General features: G+C 36.0%; 1 protein-coding gene across 1 annotated transcript in view; it reads left to right on the forward strand.

The window, feature by feature from the left end:
- The window catches only part of TNNI3K (TNNI3 interacting kinase), a 290,251-nt gene that overhangs the window by 17,035 nt on the left and 246,036 nt on the right, over positions 1-27,180 (forward strand). Inside the window, exons 5-7 of the mRNA XM_027114085.1 lie at positions 2,406-2,491; positions 3,587-3,684; positions 24,676-24,786. Of these exons, the coding sequence (XP_026969886.1) occupies positions 2,406-2,491; positions 3,587-3,684; positions 24,676-24,786 (295 nt within the window). The remainder of the gene's footprint in view (positions 1-2,405; positions 2,492-3,586; positions 3,685-24,675; positions 24,787-27,180) is intronic.

Consider the following 27,180-nt stretch of genomic DNA (forward strand, 5'->3'; position numbering starts at 1 on the left):
AAACTTGCTAAAAATAGTAATGATAACATATCATGTACCAAGTACTATAGTAAGCACTTAATTCCATTTTTCTTCACAACACAATGTCATGTGAATCATTTTAATAATTTTATAACTGAAGAAAGTGAGACTTGAGGAGGTTAAATAACTTGCCCAAATTGGAGAAAAAGAGAAAAAAAAAAGCACTACTTAAAGACAGGAACAGGATACGATTTCAGTCCTGGTGTGAATACAAGGCCCAAGATTTAAGTACCTACACTGCTGAAATGATTTTTTCCACTTTTAAAACATCAAAACATGGTATGTATTGCTGTATAATATTAGAGATACACATTGAAAAACTAATTTTTCTCAAGGGTTTATTGCTACAGAGGCGCTCTCAAGCTTTATCTTCTTTCAGTATTTGCCATTCAGTTTGTTATAGTTAGCTCAAAAGAAAGTGTCAATACTTCCTTCTCCCTTTTTCTCTTAGGCTGAAGGTTGTATCGTTCTTTACATTTAACAGAAGGCTTTCCTCTCCTGCCCCACTCCAATACTTTGTTTTCTGTCTTGTGTTCTTATGGTGTATTTCATTTGCTAGATAATGGAAGGACCAAGGAAGGAAAGCCAAAGCAGCTCAGAGCTTCTGAATCACTGTCAATCAACATCTTCAACTGCTAGCTACAGTTTTATTTTCCTTTTTATTTATGGACACTAATTTCCTATAAACTTTAAGAGAGAAATCCAGTCTACCTAGCTTTAAAAGCAGAGTTCAGCTCTTCAGAAAACCTGTACTATTTGAAATCATAACCACGGAGAACTATGAATGCATTTCCAAGTTGGGCTGCTGAGTGTACTTTATTTAGTAGTACCTATTAGTTGAATTTCTCCAAGACATCTATAATACACCTGGCTTTGAGAATTCAGATGTCTGGCTCAGGCAAAGGCCACATATTTCCAAGAACCATATTATTTTGTAAAGTTTCTGTTCATACCATGAAATAGCTATACCATTTACAATTAGGCTCCTTTGGTAGACATTTTAAATAGTGGTATTTTCATCAGATTTTTTTGTTTGTTTGCATTGTTCATTCAGCTGGGGAAGGTGCAGATAGAAGTGAGTTAAATTCTTAACTATTTTTCATGAAATCCTGGGCTCCTTGCTATATTATATTAGCAACATTTGTAAAAATGACTTGGTGTTCATTGTACTTCAACGTGTGACATTCCAAAGCAAGTTGAGGTATATTTCTCAACGTGAGTAACTATGTCTGTGGACTTTGCTACTGGGAAGTTGAATATGGAAAGCAAGAAAGTGAAGAGGGTGAGAAAGTTCTGCAATATTTCCATGTCTATGAAAACAAACCACTGGACTTGCCATTTCTAATTAAAGCATTTCACTGAAATCCTTCAAAATCCCTGGAATTAGAGGCTTCTCTTTTTAGCAGCAGCCTGGAGAATAGAACCTTTTCTTTTTCTGTTTTAAAATTTCAGTAGCTTTTGAAGTTCTTAACTAGGTGCCTTGATGATAATGTTCTGAATTTATAGTACCTTTCAAGTGTAAGTACTTTACAAATGATATGGAAGGCTCATTCACCAAAGACTTTGCTATCTCACTAAAGCTGCTGGAGATTTAAATAGGTAGGAGGCAGCTTGAAATTAACCTGGGAGGCCAAAGATATGATCTCATTTCTACTGAAAAATGTCCTGGCAGTACCAGTGACCTCAAGAGGTCGAGAATTTTAGCTTTACATTTTTTTCAAAGGCTACCTATGGTTCTCTAGGGCCCTCCTGGTGCAATGGTCTTTGTTCAAAGGCAAGGATTTCATTAATTGAATCACTAACACTACTTCTCTTCCCACCTGGGACTGTATCATAGTACCTTATCAGAGTTTAGACCTTCTTTATCTGTGAAATCTGACCCAGTCAGAGTATAAGGAAACTTTGCTTCAGGCAGAATTTGTAATACATTGGGACTGTATTCCTTTCTCCAGTCTCTTATCAAATGATACCTTTTTTTTTTTTCTTTTTGGAGAGAATTTCTTGAATTTCTCCCTAAATATTATATAAGGTTTTGATTGTGAGAGAAATGGGTTTATTTTCAAATACCTGTGTTTTCTACTTATACACAAATTTTAATTCATTAAGGTGTCCTGAAAAGTTCAAATTATATGTAGAACATAGAACTTGTATGATAGTCTTTAATTTAAACTTGGTCTCTCAAACTTTTAATATTATTTTCTCATGATTTTAGTTATTATTCATCTAGAGGTATACTCAAAATTCTTTTCTCTAGGTACAAAAGAATCCTAGAAAAGATATATTTCTGAATTTGTAGTAACAGGATTCCCTATTATAATTTTTCAAATGAAAAATGATAAACTAAAAGCTGAAATTTGTAATCATCTGTAAAATATTTTTTTCAGTTCTGATGATGCCTTCAGTAAAGTCAATTTAAATTACCGCACAGAAAATGGTCTATCTCTACTTCATTTATGTTGCATTTGTGGAGGTGAGTGCTTGGAACTCAATACTTTATAAGCTGGCTATATGTTTATATGGTCAGTGATTTGAACTGATTAATAGTCTGCAAGAGAATTCTATTCATACCCGATTTCCTCTTTTGCTTTGCCCCTAGAACCCTGATAACCTTTAGCTGAAGAAGTAACTAACTACCAGGCAGATATTACAATTGATTTAGCTCTGAATTTAAGTTTTATTGCGCTCCTACCTTGAATCAAATTTGCTTGGGGGAAAAAAAAAGTATGTTTCAGTATCGGGCATGGCAGTCATGGATAAGGTTAAATTCAGAAGCACTTAAAGCATTTCCCAAAATATCATCAAGCAGTTGCTTCACAGTCTGTAGTAAGATATGTGGAAGGTAATAAATGCCAAAGATAAAATCCCGAAGTGAAGACTGATCAAAGTGAAGAGTAAGAGTTTAATTCCGCTCATATCTTGTTATGTTTGGTTCATTAATATATCCCAAGCACCTAGGATGGTGCCTGGCTTATAGTAGGTACTCAGTAAACTTACTGAATTAGTGAATGAATAGTTTTTTGTTAATCCAAACTAGTGTCCTTTGAACTCAGTTTTTAAAAGAACACTAATATATAGTATTGATACTAAACATATCCCTTAACCACTCCTCCCAAACAGACCCTACTTAACAGATCTTCTTCCCAAATTTAAACACGCCTTCCCAACCTTAGGCATTTTCTCCAGATTTCTCTGATCTAAATAATCTCCATTGCTAATGATGTTCTGATGAATCCTGCACAGCTAGATTTCTATCTAAGCTTTTTCACAAATAGTTTACTAGGGTGAATTTTTTCATGTTTTTATGGTTTAAAACATGATGAGGAGAGCACCAAATAAAAAATGTAACACAAATGCATTAAAATATACAGCACTGATACAAAGTTTTATAAATGTAGAAATGTTCACTACTAAGGCTGTCAATTAACAGAAAACTTTACAAATGGCCTCCAGAACAGCAGTCTGACATTTTCATACATCAGTGTGATATTTATCATTAAGTTAAAGAGAGATTTTTAAGTCACTTAGTCTATCCCCACAATTTAACTTTTTTCATTTTTTCTCTAAGGCAACAAGTCACATATTAGAACCCTTATGTTAAAAGGTCTCCGCCCATCTCGACTGACAAGAAATGGATTTACAGCCTTGCATTTGGCAGTTTACAAGGTACAAAAGTTTTGTATTAGAACCAAAGATGATGTGTATCTGTAGGCTTTTTTTTTTTTTGCAAATTAGTGATCATGGAAAATATGCAGAGTGACCACAGAATTACATTACTGGATAAACTTCTAGCTAACTCTTTGTTGAGCAGATATCATCAAAACACATTCTTTTTTATTGCTTTCCATGTTTATCTCATTTAATTTTCACAAGAACCCTGAGAATGAATACTATTATTATCTCCAGGGTTACATGGATAGCTAGTGGTTAGCCAGAATTTAAGACTTGGCAATCTGGTTCTCTTGCCAGAGCTCCCTACAAGGAGACCAAGCTGCCTCTGTGCAGAAGATGAGGCTGCATTTGAGGATGAAAGAAGCACATTGAAGCTGCATTTTTCTGCATGTTTTCCTTAATAAAAATATACTTCTAGGGTTCTCTTTAGCGTCTTTCTTTTATTTCTCCTACTTTTGCTTCAGTTGTTTTTTTCCTTACATTAATCCTTGGTTCCAACATAATCTCAGTACCTGATCATAAAGTAAATATAAAAGTGGATTGGAAAGGCTGGGATACTCAGTGTTGGGACAGATCCTTGAGATTGTCATAAATATGAATTTATGTAACATATAAATTAAATATAAATGTTCATTTTCTGATTGTAGTAAGTTTCAACTTACTCTGTACTTATTATGAGCTAAATATCACTCTAGGTTTTATATACATTATTTCTTCTATCATTAAAATAACTTGGTGAGTTTCATATTAGTCCTTATTTTACTGAAAAGAAAATTGAAGATTAAAGTTGGTTATCCAGTAAATGTTAGGATAATGATTAGAATCAAGTACAGTTGAGTCTTACTGTTATATTACAAAATATTTTGTTCTTTCTCAATGTCATGTGAGTCTGTGACAGGATTTTATTTCAGTTTTGTATGTGCAGGTGTGGTGGTGGCAGAGGCGGGGGCTGGGGACAGCCCTTTGCTTGTATCTGGATCACTTTCACTTTGCAACCCTCCCCCAACCTTTAGAGAGTTTATCACTGTGGGGGAAGAGAGCCATATTTTCCCATGATTCACATTCACATATTCCTGTGATTCATCATGCAAATGCTCTAATGCTCATCCTTTTTCCGGCCCCATCAATGCCTAGTCAATTTGTCCGATTCCTTCTGGGAAAAAGTGTCAGTAAGTGCTAAATTGTCTTAACACCTACTAATCATCCTACAAAACTTGAATGAAGACTGAGTTCAGGGTGTAGGAAATAGAGTCTGACACCCGCCTTTCTGCTGAATGGCAGGAGGTTAAAGTAGAAGAGTTTCAAGGAATAGGAAGCTGGTGGTGGATAGTCAAGGTGGTATTGTGAAACCATGAATTCTGAATTTGACTGTCTGGGATATTCTCTCTGTATTAGTTCATTTTCCCAAGATTTAGCATGACACAGCCACACAAATGGGTTCTGAATGACCTAAGGCTACAATCTTAAGAAAATATAGTTCTTCCACCTCTGTTTATCAAACCTAAATTTCCATTTTTAGAGTTCTCTTTGCTCTAGTTATTCTGTTTTCTTATATTTTACAGAAGGATATATGGACTATAACTTTTTTATAACAAATTTAAACAAATTTAGAATCTTAGGACACAAGGTAGGCAAAGATTCTTAAGAGGCCATAACAGAATGCATGATTACTTATTTCTTAACAAAGATAAAAACAAATTAACTTTACCATTCCACTTTAAACATAGAAACAATATAAAGTAGCCATTCATACTACTATTGTATTAAATATAGTTCTAATTATACCTTCCCTGGACTACTGCAGTAGGCATCTGATTCATTTTGGGCTGTGATTCTCTTCCCCCATATATTTTAATTCTTATTTTAGTTTTATTTTTTTTTCTTTTCTGTACACTTTTTTTTTTTTTTTTTTTTTTTTTTCTGTACGCAGGCCTCTCACTGTTGTGGCCTCTCCCACTGCGGAGCACAGGCTCCGGACACACAGGCTCAGTGGCCATAGCTCACGGGCCCAGCCGCTCCGCGGCATGTGGGATCTTCCCAGACCGGGGCACGAACCCGTATCCCCTGCATTGGCAGGCGGACTCTCAACCACTGCACCACCAGGGAAGCCCAGTATTATTTTAAACAAAATAATTTCCAGACTATTACAAGAAACTCCTATATATACTTTATCCAGATTTATTAATTGTTTATATTTTGTCCCATCTCCATCATCACTCTATTTTTTTTCAGAATCATTTGGAAGTAAAGACAACATTCCCTATAGCTACTAAATACTTTTATCTTTATTTCCTAAGAAAAAGGAAATTAACTTACATATTCACAGTACAATTATCAAAATCAGAAAATGTGACATTGATACTATGCTCTTTATCTAATCTATACCCAAAATGCAAATGTGGTCAGTTATCCCAATACTGTCATTTATAGCTGTTTATTTTTTTGTTGTTTAGCATTCAATCCAGAGTCATATATTTTTAGTTTTCTTGTCTCTGTAGTCTCCTTTAAACTGAAGGAGTTTCTCTGCCTTTCCTTGCCTTTCTTGATCTTAGTATTTTTGATGAATACAGAACAATTATTTTTATACAGTTCTTTGGATTTTTAGAAATATTGCAATTGAACTTTATTGTTAATACTCACAAAATGAATAATGTGATTTTCAAATCGTTTTATTGGCCACATTCAATTACACACCCCCGAATGCTGGGCCTGCCTCAGACCTGAGTATTTTTCACAAATGAGGGCATCTCTGGTTTCTAGCAACATCTTGACTTTTTTTTTTTTTTTTCCTTCGGTACGCGGGCCTCTCACTGTTGTGGCCTCTCCCGTTGCGGAGCACAGGCTCCGGACGGGCAGGCTTAGCGGCCATGGCTCACGGGCCCAGCCGCTCCGCGGCATGTGGGATCTTCCCAGACCGGGGCACGAATCCATGTCCCCTGCATCGACAGGCGGACTCTCAACCACTGCGCCACCAGGGAAGCCCTGGTTGGGTTTTTTTAAGGGGTCAAATTTATTGAGGTATAATTTATACACAATAAAATTCACAATTTTAAGTGTACAAGTTGATGACTTTTGAAAATATATATATTCATGTACCATCATTGCTATCATGATATAACACTTTTCTATCATACACAAAAGTTCCCTCATACCTTTATGCAATCAATTCCCTCCTCCATGTCACCTGACCTCTGGAAACCACTGATGTCTGTTCTATCCCTATAGTTTTCCCCTTTCTAGAATTTTATATGAATGCAATCTATTCAGTTTGTTTTCTTTTATATATGGTTTCTCCCACTTATCATAATGCTGTTGTTGTGTGTTTAGTAATTCATTTCTTTTATTGGAAAGTTGTATTCCCTTATAAGGATATACCACAGTTTATTTAACTATCCATCTGTTGAAGGATTTGTTGATGGTTGTCTTTACATCTTGACTATTATAAATAAATTTGCTATTAACGTTCTTGTACAAATCTTTGTTTGAACTATGTTTTTATTTCTCTTGGGCAATATCTAGGAGTGAAATTGCTGGGTCATATCATAAGTGCATTTTAAATTTTAATAAGAAAATGCCGAACTCCTTACCAAACTAGCTACATCATTTTCCATCCCATCAGTAATGTATTAGAATTGTAGTTGTTCCACATCTTTGCCAACACTTCATATGGTCAGTATATTTTATCTTAGCCATTCTATTAGGTGTGTATTCGTATCTCATTATGAATATATTGAATTGCCCCAGTGACTAATGAAATTGAATAGATTTTCATTTGCTTGTCACCAAATTTTTTTTGGTATAGTGTCTGTTGAACACTTTTTCCCATTTTTAAATTTGCTTTATTGTTTTCTTGAATTGTAACAGACTTTTATATATTCTGGATACAGATTCTTTGTTGGATATATATTTTGCAAAAAATTTCTCCCATTCTAGGCTTGCTTTTTCATTTTCTTAACAATGTCATTTAAAGAGAAAAAAGTACTATGCATTATTTTTTAACTGATGACTCTAGTGATTACACTATAGATCCTTAACATATCACAGGTATTTTTGTTAATATTGGCCTACTTCACTTTAAATGTAAGACCCTTCCAATGATATAGTTCCACTCAATCTTTATTCTTTATACTATTGTTACCGTATACCTTACATCTATACATGTATAATCTCCAATACGTTGTTAGAATTTTTCTGTTAAGCATTAATATCTTTTAAAGAAAGTAAGAGAAGAGAAAATATCTTTGGTTTTCAGCAGATTGGTTATAATAATCCTATGTATGATTTCCTGTGTACAATGCTTTTTGAACATTGAGTTTCTTAAATCTGTAAATTCGTTTTCATCAAATTCAGAAATTTTGACCATTATTTTTTCAAATATGTATGTTAGATTGTTTGATAATCTTCCAAATATTACCAAGTCTCTGTTCATTTTTTTCAATCCCCTTTCTGTTTTCAAAATTTGATTATTTCTGTTTATTTGAATTCAGTTTCAACACCATTTCTCTGCCATCTTCCATCTGATTCTAATCTACTAAGAGTTATTCATTTCAGATGTATTTTTCAGTTCCAGAATTTCCACTTACTGTTAAAATATAATTTCATTTTCTCTGCTATGATTACTCATCTGTTCATTTATTTTTCCATATTTTCATTTAAATTCTTGAACCTATCATTAGTGACTACTTTAAGTGCCTTATCTGTTGTTTCTAACATCTGGATTACCTTAGTGTTTGTTCTATTGAATGCTTTTCCTTTTGACTACATGTTACATTTTCTGGTTTCTTTACTTATCAATTTTTATTGCATGTTAGACATTATATATTATTTGTTACAGGAAATCTTCATTATGTCATCTTCCCTTAAAGGTGTTGAATTTTTTTTCTCAGGCAGAAGGCTAGGGCAATCATGGAATATTGTGGGGGCTTACTTTGTATCTTTCCCTTCTCCCAAGATCACAGTTCTTTCTTCATGTTCTTCATTGCCTGAGAATAGTTGTGTCATATATTTTGTTCCACTTTATAGATTTCACTTGTCAGTAGGGAAAATCCATACAAGTTATCCTGTCATGATCCCATATATTTTTAGATTGCTTCTAAAGTGATCTGCATAAGACACAAATCTACAATGTCAATGTTCATTTAAAACTTTCTATGGTCACCCATTGCCTGTCTAATAAAATTCAAACTCCTAAATTAGATATTCAAGATCCCTTAGTTCACAGTTTTGCTGAATTTACTTTCCAGACTCTTTTTGTGCAGGCTCTGAACTTCCAAACCTAATGGTTTTCAAATTTAATGTGCATGAGAATCATATGGTAACTACAGGCTTAAAATGAATATTTCCCTCTCCATCTCACACCAATCTAATTTGGTACATCTAGGATAGGCTGAGAATATAAATTTTTTATCAAAGAGTCAAGGCAGTTTTGATGCAAGCAGTCTAAGGCTACATGTTGAGGATCACAGTTCAAGTCTTGCAACTCAAATTGTGGCCAGAGAATCAGCTGCATCTGCCTCAAATGAGAGATTTTTAGGAATGAAGAATCTCACTCCCTATTCAACCAGAATTTGCTTTTTTTTTTAATCCCAGAAAGCAGGTTTGCAGGCTAAAGTTTGAAAAGCACTGTTCTAGATTACTGCATTCTTTAGTTTAAGCACTTTCATACTTCAGTGTTTTTATTCTTGTTATTTCTTCTGCTTAAATACTTTTTAATTTATTTTCCTGATAGGAAAGTATTATTTATTTAAAACCAAGTAAACTGAGTCTTCTTGAGCTTTCTTGAACTCTCAGATTTTACTGTACTATCTTTTGGGTTTCAGTTACACATTCACATTCTTTTTTATTACAGCACTTGTAATTATTTGTTTATTTCTATATTTCACATGTTGGACTGTGAAATTCGAATTTGGTAGTGAGTCTTTTTCTTTCTGATTCCTCAGTGTATAGGACCTGTAAAAGATCCTTGATAAATACTCTTGAGAAATTAATGAGTACCCAAACATTAGTACAAATAATACTTGATATTTATTGATATAATAATGTACCTTAATAAATACTGTTAGCTTAAAAGCTACACTATTCATGTTCATATCTCAGTTCTAAGACTTAATAGTGTTCATCTTCAGGCAAGTTACTCTCTCCCACTGTCTCTCTGAAATGGAGCAAATAGAATTACCTATTTCATTGGGTGGTTTACAGTTTTAAAAAGGACAAATCATATGCAGTATGACATGCAGCAAAATACTAACACATAGTAAATACTTAATAAAAGCTAATTATTATTGTTGAACTTCTATTTCAATAAACATTTAATAGAGACCTAATGTGTCAGCTATTTTACACAGAAAAAGAAAAAGAAAAGGACCATGTCCTCTGGATTATTGCATTCTGAAGAGATGAGAATACCTAATAATAGATATCAAAGAAATGAAGTCTATACTTAGATCAATGGACTCCAAACATTTTTTATCATATGCCATATAAAATTAGCACCTCAAAATGCATGTAATTTTTTATAAATTATAATCATGAATAAAAATCACCAGTAAATAGCTCAAGGCAAAGTAAACTCTTTGGCAGACAGTGTTAAAATTTGTGGACATAAATTCATACTTCAAATATCATTTTTGATAATATCAAAATATTTTGACAAATTTATACTCAAAGATAATTAGACTGCCATTAATTTTACCTAGAAATTTAGCTTATACAAAGCTCAGGTAAGTAGAATGAAAAACGCAGCTCTGCCATTTTCCTTTTCTTCTTCTTACATTAATAATATGTATTTGATCTATAGTTTCATCACAGGAATTTTCTGAAGATAATATGCCATTTTTTTAAGGATCAATTCAGTTAAAATAAGATATTAAAATCTATAAATCCACTGAATTTGGCTCACATAGCTATAATGAATCCTCATATACTAAATGCTAAAACTCATATATTAAATGCAGGCAACTCTCATCTTCTCTCCATTTGGAATTCCAAGTATTGATTTCTTATACTTTGGGTACTGTATGTAACACATGACAAACTGATATATGAACTGAGACCACCAGTGTAAATTTTCATGTTAAATATTGGTAAAATTTTATTATCTTTATATATAAATAAACATAAGCAGAATTTCTAGTATTTTCTTCTTGTACTTTAATGAATATTTCCTTACAAGACTCCTGTCATATTTGCATTCCACTTTGGGGCATACTTCTTTAGATGGTATCTAAATTGTACTCCTAAAATGAAATACAAGACTTTGGGGAAAAAATTGAGATTTATATAGTTTCAAAGATTTTAAATAAGAATGTTAATGGGGCTTCCCTGGTGGCGCAGTGGTTGAGAGTCCGCCTGCCGATGCAGGGGACACGGATTTGTGCCCCGGTCCGGGAAGATCCCACATGCCGCGGAGCGGTTAGACCCCGTGAGCCATGGCCTCTGAGCCTGTGCGTCCGGAGCCTGTGCTCCACAATGGGAGAGGCCACAACAGTGAGAGGTCTGTGTACCTCACAAAAAAAAAAGGAATGTTAATGAACAAAAGTTTATTAGATCATCTAATTTAACCTCACATATACAGACAAACCACTTGATGAAATTTCTTTGTGAATAAAAAGTAGCATTTTGATTAGTCAGATTCTTTTTAGCATTTCACGGGATAAAAGCAGATATTGAATGATCAGTTATTCTATCCTGTAGATGTCTAGCAAGATCTCATTCCAGTCATTTAGAAGAATTATTTTATATATTTATTACAAAGGGGAAGGACAAGGAAGGAGGGAAAAATTTAATTCAAGCCTATTTCTGTCTGGGTCACTAGACCTAGGTTCTTATTGCTACACAACCATGCCTATCAGAAAACTCTGTGTTTTCTAGTCCTGGTGATTCATAGCCTGGAAACCACTGTATCTTTTGTCCATATATATATATTTTTCCATAACATATGTGTTTGATTGCAAAGTTGAGAGATTTTTTTAAAACTGTCCTAAATCCAGGACCCAAAGCACTTTTGCATACTTAACTTCCAGTTAAATTGCTACTTTTTAACACTGACTTGATCCATACTTTAAGGAACTAGGGAATATTTATACCCACAAATTAGAGCAATCTTTAAGATGGATTTTTTTTATACTCACATTTCTTCTTAGTAACCAAATACTTCATAATCTCTTTCTAAATGAACATGTTCTCAACGAAAAGATAGTAGGATTATAACTAAAGATGTTAACATATCCTTCAGTTCTTATTTTGGACAGCACTATTTCTTGAAGAGGATTCCCTGACCCCATCCCCCCAGGGCTGGATTACATACCATGTACTCTTAGCACCTTATCGCACTGTGAATAATGCTATATTTCACTTTCTGGTTACTTCTCTTCACCTTCCTCTAGATTAGGGGTCACAATCTCTCATGCTTTCAGGAATGAGGCAGTTAACATAAATAAATGAAGGTGTTAGATAATATAGCAAAGTTAAATGGGAACTAATAGACTCAATGTTTTTGAGATACAAAAAGCAATGGACACTATAGCAAGTTAGAGAATTTATGCCCTATGTGAAGGGAGCAGTCAATATTCAGGTCCAGTTAATCATTGCCATATAGGAATGTAAGCCCAGTATTGTCCCAAATTTCAGAAAATCAGAAATTATATCAAGTTTCCTGATACTTGTTTGTTGACCATTAATTCACAAATTTTAGTTTTAAATACATGTACACGTATACAGTACAAACCATGTACATCATTTCCCATTGAGGCCTGTTTGTAACCTCTGATAGGAATTATGAGCACTACTAAGGCAAGGACTGGATCTAAATTGCTTATTATCTTATTTGAGCTCTTACAACAATTCCTGGTGTATATTCATCAATATATGTGTTACATAAATAAACGAATAAAGTTATAATTCTGTGGTGACTGGGAAAAAGGAAAGTACTTCAAAGGAGGAAGAATTATGTTGACATTGAACAAAATAGTGTCCTATTTTGGTCATTAGAATTGGAAATTAGGAAATCGTCAGATATCTCTGTAAGGGATATTTTAGTGAATTTGTGGGAGTAGAAAGTATGAAAATGGATTGAAAATAAATTGTGTTAGGAAAAAGGAGGCAATGAATATTGATTGCTCCTTCAAAAGGCAATATTGGGCAGTGTCTTGATAAGTGGTGGGATCATGGAAAGATTTCTACGATAGTGTTTTTGAATCTTTTTTTAAGGTCTTGACTCTTTGGATAAACATAAAAATTCACAGTCTGTTAAAATTTTTTTAATTAAAAAATAAAATATAAGTGAAAGCAAATTAAAGAAATTATAATATTCAATTTGCTTTTTCAAACAGCATGTATTTGCATTCTCCCAAACTTCCAGAGATTCTGATTAGCTCCTCCCTGTTAAATCATATCTATATTATTGAAAGAGAAGACAAACATACTCAAAGGCCAATTGGAAGCAGCCCACAGGAAGAAAGTGATTATGGGAAACTGGAAAAGGGTCAGCAGAGGTGATGAGAAAAAAAAAAAAATAGGGCAAAAGCAAATTTGGAGATATTACCCTAGTAAGAGTACATGTACTCAATCTAAGAGTGTGTTCCTTCTCTTTTTTCTTTCATTTTTTCAAAATTTCAAGCAAAGTCAAGTATTTCCACCACACTGAAGTCTTTAATCATTTATATCTTTTGTGAAGATAAATTCAGAATTATTTCAACAAGAGGCATGTAGGTGTGAGCAGTTATTTTTACACTGATTAATGGATCCTTTCATTGGCAATGTCTATGACACATGAAGCAGCTTTAGTCCATTAAATTTTTATACCTGGAACTAAATATATTTCATACTGAAGCCCTGCATAGTTCTTTGTCCTAGAAGAAACCTTAATGTTCTTTGAAGACTACAAAACTGCTTATATTACTTTTATCTTTACAAACACAAACAGGCTATAACAGTTGCTATGTCGGGTTAATTAGGTTTATGAAGAAAAAACTGCTTAGGTAGGCACATTATTAAAATATTTATTTATATGTCTTATTTTCACACTCAGAAACGCTGTCTTCTTTCCAAAGCAAGTTTGGTTCTGCCTTGCAGCTTGATGGGGCACTTCAGGGAGCATTAATATCAGAGTTGGATAGGATATTACAGAAAACAATTTAGTCCAATTCAGAAATACGTCCAATCCCAGAAATACTGGGAAACGTCCAGTATAGGTAAATCTATAGAAACAGAAAGTAGATTAGTCATTGCCTACAGCTGAGGAGGATTGAGATGCCGTAGCTAAAGGTACACCGTTCCTTTCAGGGTTGATGAAAATGGGGGGGCTTCCCTGGTGGCACAGTGGTTGAGAGTCCGCCTGCTGATGCAGGGGACATGGGTTCGTGCCCCGGTCTGGGAAGATCCCACATGCCGCGGAGTGGCTGGGCCCGTAAGCCATGGCCGCTGAGCCTGCGCTGAATATACTAAAAACCAGTGAATCGTACATTTTAAAGGGGGTAATTGTGTCTGTGTGTTATATCTCAATAAAGCTGTTACCAAAAAAAAACAAAAAGGAAAGAAATTGACGTATTACATGATTTTTTATTTTTTGTAATTTTTTTAACATCTTTATTGGAGTATAATTGCTTTACAATGGTGTGTTAGTTTCTGCTTTATAACAAAGTGAATCAGCTATACATATACATGTATCCCCATATCTGAAGTGGGTCTCTTGGAAACAGCATATATAAGGGTCTTGTTTTTGTATCCATTCAGCCAGTCTATGTCTTTTGGTTGGAGCATTTAATTCATTTACATTTAAGGTGGTTATCGATAAGTATGTGCATATTGCCATTTTCTAAATTGTTTTGGGTTTGTTATTGTACGTCTTTTCCTTCTCTTGTGTTTCCTGCATAGAGAAGTTCCTTTAGCATTTGTTGTAAAGCCGGTTTGGTGGTGCTGAATTCTCTTAACCTTTGCTTGTCTGTAAAGGTATTGATTTCTCCGTCAAATCTGAATGAGATTCTTGCTGGGTAGAGTAATCTTGGTTGTAGGTTTTTCCCTTTCATCACTTTAAATATGTCCCTTCTGGCTTGCAGAGTTTCTGCTGAAAGATCAGCTGTTAACCTTATGGGGATTCCCTTGTATGTTATTTGTTGTTTTTCCCTTGCTGCTTTTAATATTTTTTCTTTGTATTTACTTTTTGATAGCTTGATTAATATATGTCTTGGCATGTTTCTCCTTGGGTTTATCCTGTATGGGACTCTCTGTGCTTCCTGGACTTGACTGACTATGTTTTTCCCATATTAGGGAAGTTTTCAACTATAATGTCTTCAAATATTTTCTCAGTCCCTTTCTTTATCTCTTCTTCGTCTGGGACCCCTATAATTCAAATGTTGGTGCATTTAATGTTGTCCCAGACGTCTCTGAGACTGTCCTCAATTCTTTTCATTCTTTTTTCTTTATTCTTCTCTGCAGTAGTTATTTCCACTATTTAATCTTCCAGGTCACTTATCTGTTCTTCTGTCTCAGTTATTCTGCTACTGATTCCTTCTAGAGAATTTTTAATTTCATTTATTGTGCTGTTAATCATTGTTTGCTCTTTAGTTCTTCTAAGTCCTTGTTAAACGTTTCTTGTATTTTCTCCATTCTATTTCCAAGATTTTGGATCATCTTTACTGTCATTACTCTAAATTCTTTTTCAGGTAGATTGCCTATTTCCTCTTCATTTGTTTTGTCTAGTGGGTTTTTGCCTTGCTCCTTCATCTGCTGTGTGTTTCTCTGTCTTCTCATTTTGCTAAACTTACTGTGTTTGGGGTCTCCTTTTCACACGCTGCAGCTTTGTAGTTCCCATTTTTTTTGGTGTCTGCCCCCAGTCACTAAGGATGGTTCAGTGGGTTGTGTAGGCTTCCTGGTGGAGGGGACTGGTGCCTGTGTTCTGGTGCATGAGGCTGGATCTTGTCTTTCTGGTGGGCAGGACTGCATCTGGTGGTGTGTTTTGGGGTGTCTGTTACCTTATTATGATTTTAAGCAGCCTCTCTGCTAAGGGGTGTGGTGGTGTTCCTGTGTTGCTAGTTGTTTGGCGTAGGGGGTCTAGCACTGTAGCTTGCTGGTCATTGAGTGGAGCTGGGTCTTAATGTTGAGATGGAGATCGCTGGGAGAGCTTTTGGTGTCTGATATTATGTGGACCCGGGAGGTCTCTGGTGGACAAATGTCCTGAACTTGGCTCTCCCACCTCAGAGGCACAGGTCTCACACCCGGCCAGAGCACCAAGACCCTGTCAGCTGCACAGCTTAGAAGAAAAGGGATAATAAAAGAAAGAAAGAAAAAATAAATAAAATAAAATAAAGTTATTAAAATAAAAAAATAAAGTATTTTAAAAATAAAAGAAATTTGAAAAGTAATAAGAAAGAAAGACAAAAGAGAGCAACCAAACCAAAAAACAAATCCACCAATGATAACAAGTGCTCAAAAACTATACTTAAAAAAAAAAAAAACAACCAAAAACACAGACAGACAGAACCCTAGGACAAATGGTAAAAGCAAAGCTATACAGACAAAATCACACAAAGTCCATCGCTTCAATTTTGGGATGATTCGTTGTCTGTTCAGATATTCCACAGATGCAGGGTACATCATGTTAATTGTGGGATTTAATCCGCTGCTCCTGAGGCTGCTGGGAGAGATTTCCCTTTCTCTTCTTTGTTCGCACAGCTCTCGGGGTTCAGCTTTGGATTTGGCCCCACCTCTGCATGTAGGTTGCCTGAGGGCATCTGTTCTTCGCTCAGACAGGATGGGGTTAAAGGAGCAGCTGATTCGGGGGCTCTGTCTCACTCAGGCCGCGGGGAGGGAGGGGCACGGAATGTGGGGCGAGCCTGCAGCAGCAGAGGCCAGCCTGACATTGCAACAGCCTGAGGCGCGACGTGCGTTCTCCCGGGAGAGTTGTCCCTGGATCACGGGACCCTGGCAGTGGCGGGCTGCACAGGCTCCCGGGAAGGGAGGTGTGGAGAGTGTCCTGTGCTTGCACACAGGCTTCTTGGTGGCAGCAGCAGCAGCCTTAGCATCTCAGGCCCATCTCTGGGGTCCGCGCTGATAGCCAATGCTCCATCCATCTCTGGAGCTTGGTTATGTGGTGCTATGAATCCCCTCTCCGAAACAAAGAGGCAAGAAAAAATCTATTGCTTATTTGGCAGGTCCAGACTTTCTCCCGGACACACTCCGGCTAGCTGTAACGCACTAGCCCCCTGCAGGCTGTGTTCACGCAGCCAACCCCAGTCCTCTCCCTGCGATCCGACTAAAGACCGAGCCTCAGCTCCCAGCCCCTAGCCACCCCGGTGGGTGTGCAGACAAGACTCTCGGGCTGGTGAGTGCTGGTCGGCACCGATCCTCTGTGCGGGAATCTCTCCACTTTGCTCTCCGCACCCCTGTTGCTGCGCTCTCCTCCATGGCTCCGAAGCTTTACCCCCGCCACCCACAGTCTCCACCCGCGAAAGGGTTTCCTAGTGTGTGGAAACCTTTCCTTCTTCACGACTCCCTCCCACTGGTGCAGGTTCCATCCCTATTCTTTTGTTTCTGTTTTTTCTTTTTTCTTTTTCCCTACCCAGGTGCGTGGGGAGTTTCTTGCCTTTTGAGAGGTCTGAGGTCTTCTGCCAGTGTTCAGTAGGTGTTCTGTAGGAGTTGTTCTACATGTATTTGTGGGGAGAAAGGTGATCACGTCTTACTCCACCATCTTGAAGGTCTCCCGCATTGCATGATTAAACATCTTAGAGTCAGAGTGGACTGAGACATAAGGTGAATATTCCCATTGAATTAGGTCAGTCTTGGGGACAATACATTTAATATAAATGTATAAATTTGTAAGGATATGGGGTTTACTAACATTTCCACATGCTTTATTCCATTTTGTCCTCATTGCAGTTACATAAGATGGATTAGATCCAGCAGGTATTAGATCCCTTTTCTGTGAAGAGCACATGGTCAAGGCTTGCACATGAAAGGCAAACATTTTGGAGTAGAAGGGTGGTTGGGGGTGGAAGGTAACATATCATTCAGAAAAGCATAGGATTCAGTCAGAAGACCTAAGTTCAAATTCCAGGTCAGTTTTGATTTAAATGCACATTAAAAGAAAACATTTTATCATATGGTATGCCTGTTTAGTTCTTGAATAGCAAACTCTGAAAGGGATTTAGGAGTGCAAGAGATTTATGTGGAAGTGACACCTGTGAAAGGAAAAGGAAGGAAGGAAGAAATGTTGGTCAGCAGGAGCTGTCAGACCACAGTGCAGACTTGCTAAAATCTCTGCCAGCCCAGTGGGAGCTCCAGAGCACACATTGCTGTTTAGAGGGGTGTCACATTGAGTGGAAATGGCTAGGTCTTTTTACCACCACCTTTCTCAGTCACTGACTGGGGGCCACCATGAAGAAATCGTAATCTCAGCTCTAATGCTGCAGTGAATCCTGAATGAGCTAGCTGAGGGAAGCTGCCAGCTAACCACCCTCCTGGCACACTTTCTTGAAGGGAGATCTGAGTGGCACATCTCTACATCTTCCAAACATGGGGAGATTCTCATGATTTTATAGTAAATGAAAAAGGGAGATTACCTACCTCTATGTGTAGTATGAGCTCAATTGTGTACATAGTAATTGATGATAAAAATTGTTTCAAACATTGTGATAAATGCATTACATGATTTGATTTAATCCTCACAACTCTATGAGATTCATACTATTATGAACTTCATTTTACAGAAAATAAAAAGAACCCACAGCTCAAGAGGTTAAGAAATGACTTCCAAATGTAGGAAGTGGCCATCAGTATGCAAATACAGGTTTGCTTTGCTGTGCTAATCTGTGCTCTATGTAGTTTTATGAAGGTACATACCTAGGAAAAAGAATGAAAGAAAATAAACACACACATAAATGATAATAGTGATTAATGGTAGGACTACAGGTTATTAAATGTTTATTTATTCCTTTATTTTCTATATTTTCTTCTATGAGATATTTTGATTATCTGTTGAGGCAAAACCAACTACCCCAAACTTAGTCCTATAATACAACAATCATTTTATTATTCTCATGGATTCTCATTTCAGAAATTCAGACAAGACATAGTGGGGATGGCTTGATTCTGCTCTACTGTATTTAGGGCCTTAGCTGAGAAGACATGAATGACTGGGAGTTATTCCATCAGCTGGGGAATTAGAATCCTCTGGATGCTTCACATGTCTGGTGCCTGGGCTGGGGTGACTATAAGGCTGGTTTTAGATGGGTCATTTGATTGGAGAATCTTTATGTGCTATGTACCTTCTCCATATGGCCTAAGCTTCCTTACAGCATGGTTTCCTCAAGTTAGTCAAACTTCTTACATGGTAGCTCGGAGCTTCAAGAGCAAGTTTTCCAGAAAACAAGGAGGAAGCTATGTGACTTTCTATGGCCTAGCCTTGGAAGAAACATAGCTCACTTCTGCCTTAGTCTTTTTTTATTTTTTAATAGATTTATTATATTTATTTATTTATTGGCTGTGTTGGGTCTTTGCTGCTGCATGCAGGCTTTCTCTCGTTGCAATGAGTGGGGGCTACTCTTCATTGCAGTGCATGGGCTTCTCATTGCGGTGGCTTCTCTTGTTGTGGAGCACGGGCTGTAGGCACACAGGCTCAGTAGTTGTGACTCACGGGCTCTAGAGCGCAGGCTCAGTAGTTGTGGTTCATGGGCTTAGTTGCTCCGCGGCATGTGGGATCTTCCCAGGCCAGGGCTTAAACCCGTGTCGCCTGCATTGGCAGGTGGATTCTTAACCACTGTGCCACCAGGGAAGCCCTGCCATACTCTTTTGGTCACAATCCACCCAGGTGCAAGGAGATGGGTCATAGATTTCACACCTAAATCATAAGATTGTAAATGAATGCTTGCTATATTTTAAAACTTCCAGAGGGCATATTTCCATAAACAGAAGAAAGTAAAATTTAGACATTAAATAGTCCCAGTTTAATTTTTATTCTGGAATAGAATTGGCAAAAACATATGTGTGTGTGTGTGTGTGTGTGTGTGTGTGTGTTTAATTTATGTAATTTGGTAGTAGAGAATCTGAGCTCTCTGACACTAATAGCTACTTTTCCTGGATTTATCTATAGTAACAATTACAGAGTTAACAAGAAGCAAGAGAGTAGATTCTGTATTAGAGTTTTATGCGTAGGACAAAGTTGGAGTCGATACCAGTACAAAAAATTTTCATCCATTTACATAAATCTTCAGAGGTCTATTGTACCCCCAATTCTATTTTTCAAGGAGATAGTTGGACTGATTTTTTTGTCCAAGCTTCACCTTTCCACATAAGGATTTTCCTTTGTTTAAAAATAATAAGTATTGTACATGTGAATGCATTACAGAGGCTTATTTACCCCCACAGTTTAGAATGCTTCTGTGTGGCCCACTGAATAATAATAATGTAAATTTGGCTAGAGAGGGAAAAACCTAAGGGAAAACCTGTCAGTTCCTCAGAATAATATTCCTAATGGAAGTCTTAAGAGTCTTTCTTTTAAAAAACTTGCCCTCAGATACTTTAGTATATTGCAGAGTACAAGTAATAAGCGAGATCAGCTTTATAATATTTAAAATTTGCCTGATGTTTTTATTTTCTATCAATTTCCTTTCCAGGAGATGTGCACCAGATTGCTGAATTTTAAAATTATTCCATCAGGAAACAATATTTCTGTAGAGTAGGGGAGAAATATTTGGGACTTGTCAGTTAAATACAACAAAATACAATAAAATGGTATCCTCTCAACTGTTTCCTTGAGCTTGGCACCAAAGAAAGACCAGTGAAAGCACTATGGAAAGTCAGAAGTGAAGTATGGACTTTGGAATCATACAGACCTGAGTTTGTATCTAGCTCCAACACTTACAAACTACTTAAGGCTCTGCAAGTATTTTAAATTCTTGAAACTGACTGTCATCAACTATAAAATAGGGTTTATAATATTTTTCTCATAGGTAGATTGTGAAGTTAGAAAGAGATGATTTTACTTGGTACTTAACCCATAGTAAATAATTTAGAAGTAGCAGTGATTGTTTTGTTACATTTTAGCATAGCTTGGTAAAATTAGAGTTCTATTTTTATAGTACTTAATAAATATTAAGATATATTTAGATCAATCAGAGGTCAGCTTGAGAAATCCAACAAAGATACGGAAGGGTAATTTATTACTTTTAACTTTTGACCACACTATTTGCCTATTCTGAAGGAATCACAACACGCTTTCTCTTAAAATCCACAAATTCCAGCTAAATAAAATACAAAGACAGTTGAGGAAAAGATGAACGTGTGTTTACAAGAATCTGCCTGATAGATAAATATTTCATATGCTCCATGATTTTCATATAATTTATTTTAATTTAGCCTAATATGGTACTTGTCATAAGGTAGATGTTCATTAATAAATATTTGTTGAATTAAAGAATATCCATCTTTTTAATGATTTGTATGAGTTCTTCATATATTAAATATACAAACCACTTGTCAGTTTTATATGTTGTGTATATTTCTCCAATTTGTCATTTATCTTATAATATTGTGTTTTTCTAATACTTTTATTTGCTCATACTTCCCTCTATTAAAAAAATGATTTTATGCTTAAAAATACCATCTTCACCTCCCTGCATTTAAATGCCTGTCCATCGGCAAGGAAAAATGTTTTAAGGTGATGGCTTTCCCGTTTATCTAGACTATTCATGTCTTTAGCCCTCCCCATTCAAAATTAAAGGTTATTGGTGAGGTGGGAGTGAATTTCTGTGAATTGTTTTTTTTTTTGGAGGAGGCAGAACTAGTAGACGTTTCTTAATTTCCAGTACTGGTTCAGAGCTTTTTTATGTTTTATTCTTTTGATTATTTCCATGAGTAACTAGTGAAGCAGAAGTGAAGTGTGGGGAGGAAGTAAAACGAAAGGAGAAAGAGGAGCTAGACGATGGAGTCAAATCGATATCTTTTTTGGAACCTATACTGAGTCTGAGATGTCCATGTCTAATGGTAATGAATTTACTTAGTATTGTTTTGCCAGGTACCATTTAAGTGCTTCAGTGTATATGCATTATCACATCAATTGTGGATATACAGTTTATATATGCATCAAATCAGGTGGATACAGTTATTGTCCCCTTTTTTTATAACCGAGGAAATTAGTGTAAATGTATTATGTAACTTGCCTTAGATTACACAGTCATTAGCAGAGCTGGTATTCTAACTAGGGAGGCTAATTCTAGTACCCACAATCTTAACCCTGCATCGTAAGTATACCAAATTTAACATGTGAAAAACAAAACATTTTATTTCTGCCTCAGAAACTAACTTTTCCTGTTCTTCCCTATCTCTGTGTCATGTCATTCTACTGCTATTTATTGCTCTTGGAAAAAATTTGAATACCCAATACAGTGTCCTGCAAAGTCCTACAAGATCAGATGTCTTTGACCTTATCTTGCACAATACTTTTTCCTTCTTTTATTTCTTAACCTTATACTCAACACTGGCCTTAAACACACTAAGCTTACTTCCATGTTAGGACTGTTGCACTAGCTATTTCCTGTCATTTAATGGCCATCCTCAAAATTGTGACTTAGATTTCCCCTTTTTGGAATTTACCATTTATCTCAAAGTTTACCTCCTCAGTGAAGCTTTCCCTGACTACTCAATTTAAAGTAGTCATTTTATCATTTGCCTCTTTCCTCTTATAGCCATTGGTACTTTATGACACTGTATACAATATTTTTTTATTTGTTTATTTTCTCTGTCTCCTCTCACATATATACACAGTAAAAATATAAGCTCCATGAAAGCAGGGATTTAACTATCTCTCTCACCTCAGTGTTCCCACTGCTCAAACATTGTTTCAACACATATGTTGTGAGCATATTTATATATTCAAGAAGTTTTTGTTGAGTGTATGAAAGGTTTATTGAAAAGGAGAATGATGTGGTTGAAACTGTGTGTAAGAAAATTTATCTGCTAATAGTGTAGATGATGGACTGCAATGAAAAAAGGCTTAGTCAAGGAGACCAGTCAGGAGGCTATGGAGGGTGATGTTGGAAATAAGGAGAAGAAATGTGAGAGGTACTAGTGAGTCAAAACCAGCAGAATTCTGAAACTGATTGAGTTGAAGTGACTCAAGGTCAGTTGGAATAAGAAAGTGCCATTAATGTGAATAAGGAATGCTAGGAGATGATAGGTCACACTTGGGAAATTATGAATGGTATTCACAAGAGCGCTTTTGAATTTTTAATTTGAGATGCCACTGGTAGGCAGGATATATGGAATTTAGACTTAACAGAGAAGTCAGGACCAAAAATGAAGTTATCAGATTGTATAAGAATTACCAAAGGTGGCAATTAGAATGAGAAAATAGCTTAGGGCTAAGTTCCTAAATCAGTCAATTTTTGGAGACAGAAAAGATATAGATAAAATTAGCTTACCTCAGTGGAAAAAATGCTGGGTTTTTTTTTGTCTGTTTGTTTGGTTTTTTTAGAATGGAGAAAACGTTAAGTCTGTAAACTGAGCAGAGGGAGGCAATGGAAGAGTAAAGGAAGATGAAATCTTTAACTTTCTTGCTAGAGCAGGTGTAGAGTGGAAGATTTGGAAACCATAACATTAATTTTTTTATATGAAGTTCTTTGCTAAAGTTTTTCAATTTTTATAACTTCTCAACCTTCACTTATGTGTGACAGCATTAAGAAATCAAACTTCATTTTTTAATGGAAGGATTTTCTTTTTTCCTTTTTTTTTGCGGTACGCGGGCCTCTCACTGCTGTGGCCTCTCCCGTTGCGGAGCACAGGCTCTGAACGCGCAGGCTAGCGGCCATGGCTCACGGGCCCAGCCGCTCCGCGGCATGTGGGATCTTCCCAGACCAGGGCACGAACCCGTGTCCCCTGCATCGGCAGGCGGACTCTCAACCACTGCGCCACCAGGGAAGCCCTGGAAGGATTTTCTTAACTGACAGCATTTGAAATTTTATGTATATGCATAAATGCAATGTCTATCCCATGAAGACTTGATTTTCTTGCCACTGGGTGTGTTTGAGATATTGATGGGCCAAGTATTATAGAAGTTGTGGTTTGAATTCTCACTTTGAGGGAGAGAGTTAAACATGAAGAGCTTTCTTTGCATTCCCTTCCAGATCTGGAGTTTTGTGAATATGTGGCCCTCCACATTACTCTTTTGAGTGTTCTGACTTATAAAATGAGGTTTATAGTAGTAATTTTTCATAGGATTACTTAGAGAAATATTTAATTCATTTTTTATCAACAACTATTTTTGAAGTCTCCATGTGCCAGGTTTAAATAAGTTAATGGGTATGAAAGGTTAATTACATAATAAAAATTCAATGAATGTTAATTTCTATTAATATTATTAAAAAGCACCATGTCTCTCCAAAGATAGAAATACAGTGCAAATAATAGTGTGAAGAAAGGAAGGATTATTTTAGTCATTGCATAAAGTATTCTAATTTAAATGCTCAAGCAATGTTTCAAACATTTTCACTGAGCGAAAACATTTTAATGAGTCAAGTTAAGAAAGACACTACTGATTAATTACATATAGAGCCCATGACACTATGTCGTTAATTATGTATAGGTCCCATGACACATATGTGTTAGAGAAACATCAAGTACTGAACTACCATGAAGTGGCCCACTGCAGCCAGTTCAATAGTGCAGTTTCTGGAGAAAGCACATTTATTGGAGTGACCTACATGTACGTTTGAGTTGAGTTTGCAAGAGCCTCACCATAGGTAAATGTCCTTTCTGTCTTTCATGGTCAAGTGGTAGAAGATTGATTATAATTGAACAGCCTGTCATCTGTTCCTACATTTCAACCATCTGAGAGCTGCTCTTTGCTTTCTCATGTGCTCTTGTGCCAGAAATCACACTTAAGTTTTCTTTGAGCGCCTAAATTGGCTGACAGTCAGGGAATCAATATATCCTGTTGCACAGTGTTCAAAGCTGCTATTGAGAGAAAAGTAACACTAAAGATGTGTTTCCTTGCAGGATAGTGCAGAATTGATCACTTCTCTGCTTCACGGTGGAGCTGACATACAGCAGGTTGGGTATGGCGGCCTCACTGCCCTGCATATTGCTACAATTGCTGGTCACCTGGAGGTAAGTCATATCTTGGCCACCTGTGAAAACAAACCTACCTCTTTGGATTCTTGTTTTCAAATGGTGGCTTTTGAGATTCTAGGAGTTGGTTTAATTTTAACTAATGAACACACATTTCTTTTGGGGTTCAAATTAAGCTATATAAATATTCTTTTGATAGTAAATTCAGTCTATTTTGTAACAGTGTAATCAAACATCAATTAATATAAAGATGGCTGGATATACAGAGGCTATATAGCAGTGATTAAAAGCATAGGTATTGGAGTCAGGCAACTGTTTCCACCACTTGCTATATTTACCTCAAGCAAGTTACTGTACCTTCAGACACCTCTGTTTTCCTCATTTATAAAATAGAAATAGTGATAAGCCTATTGTAATGATTAAATTAGATAATCGGTATAAAGCACTTTGCAGATTGCTTCATTCATGGTAAGGACTCAATGAAAAATTATTCATTAATTCATTCACGTGTGCACTATTTGATTTATTAAGCATCTGTTGTGTGCCAGATACTGTTCTAGTTACTGAGGTGAGAGTAGCAAGTAAAACAGGCAATTGTTTGAAATTTAGTTGTAGTGTTGTCTATCCCTCTAGGTGTACACAAAGCACCGAGCTGATCTCTCTGTGCTAGGCGGCTCCTTCCCACTAGCTATCTATAAGGAAACAATAAGGAAAAAACAAACAATAAGGAAAAAATATTATATAATGTTAGTAGTGAGTACAAGAAAAATAATAAAATGAGGTAAAATGAAAGCAGAGTGAAGAAGTGGGCACCATTTTAAATAAGCTATATAGTGAAGCTATCATTAATATATATCGTAGTATCTGCAAAGGCCCTGGGGCAGAAAATAGCTAAGTGTATTGGAGGGGCATGAGTGAGCCAAAGTCACTAGTGTATATGGGCTGGAGGCAGAGTGATGGAGACAAAGTCAGGTGATGGTTACAAACAAGATTGCAATGTTTTAAAGGCCAGAGGAGGGACTCTGGCTCTTATCTTAAACTTAATTGTTGAAATATTAATTTCATATATGCAGAGCACTTTAATTTACATTGTTTATTTAATTTACTGAACATATCCTCATGAAATAGTTTTTATTGTCACTGCCATTTAGTAGTTATAAAACAAAGGCTCTGTACAGTAATTGTTTTTACAGATTACAAAGCCATTGAGAAAAAAAAGCCATGTCTGGAATCATGGTCATTTTACTCAAACTTACGTGATTTTCACACTCTATTAATTGTGGTAATCACATGTAAGCTCAACAGTGTAATAAATAAGCAGTCTTATGTCTTCATTATTAAGTAGTTATCTATTTCTCCCTTTTAGTCATGTTGCAAGTTAAAGTGTACTTTCCTCACTTACACACACATGCACAATTGTGAACAAATAGAGCTGCATATAAAATCATAAATAAAACCTGTAAAATAGGTGTGAGTCATCCCTCTTAACAGTGTCAAGATGAAGGGCTCTTCATTCAATAAATATTAATATATCTCAATGGGAGCGAAATAGTTTCCTTCATGTTGAGATTTCCACTCCTTACTATATTTCCCTGAAAGTAAATTATCTTATTTCCCAGAAAATAAATCTTTCTTATGATATTTATTATAAATATAAATGAATTTGTATTACTTATTAGGAGAGGGGAAATCCCATTAGAATCACTTAAATGTAAATGGTTTCCAAAAAAGAAACCGAGGTTAGTGATAAAGGGAAGGTAATTATATGAAGTCTGGGTAGAAGAATTAATGAGGTAGACATTAAGTCCCAGTGACTAACACATTCAACCTCTTAATGCCAGGAAAATGACAGAAGTTTGGGGTTTTTTTTAACATCTTTATTGGAATATAATTGCTTTACAATGGTGTGTTAGTTTCTGCTGTATAACAAAGTGAATCAGCTATATGTATACATATATCCCCATATTTCCTCCCTCGTGTCTCCCTCCCACCCTCCCTATCCTATCCCTCTAGGTGTACACAAAGCACCAAGCTGATCTCTCTGTGCTAGGCGGCTGCTTCCCACTAGCTATTTTACATCTGGTAGTGTATATATGTCCATGCCACTCTCTCACTTCGTCCCAGCTTACCCTTCCCCCTCCCCGTGTCCTCAAGTCTATTCTCTATGTCTGCGTCTTTATTCCTGTCCTGCCCCTAGGTTCTTCAGAACCTTTTTTTTTTTTTTAGATTCCATATATATGTGTTAGCATATGGTATTTGTTCTTCTCTTTGTGACTGACTTCACTTTGTTTGACAGTCTCTAGGTCCATCCACCTCACTACAAATAACTCAATTTTGTTTCTTTATGGCTGAGTAATATTCTATTGTATATATGTGCCACATATTCTTTTCAGAATATGTTTTGCAAAACAAAATCCTTTTTGTCTAGTACTA

Source organism: Aethalodelphis obliquidens, unplaced genomic scaffold, assembly GCF_003676395.1.
Source record: "Aethalodelphis obliquidens isolate GAN/ISIS:26980383/991018 unplaced genomic scaffold, ASM367639v1 scaffold13, whole genome shotgun sequence".
NCBI classification, from domain to species: Eukaryota; Metazoa; Chordata; class Mammalia; order Artiodactyla; family Delphinidae; genus Aethalodelphis; species Aethalodelphis obliquidens.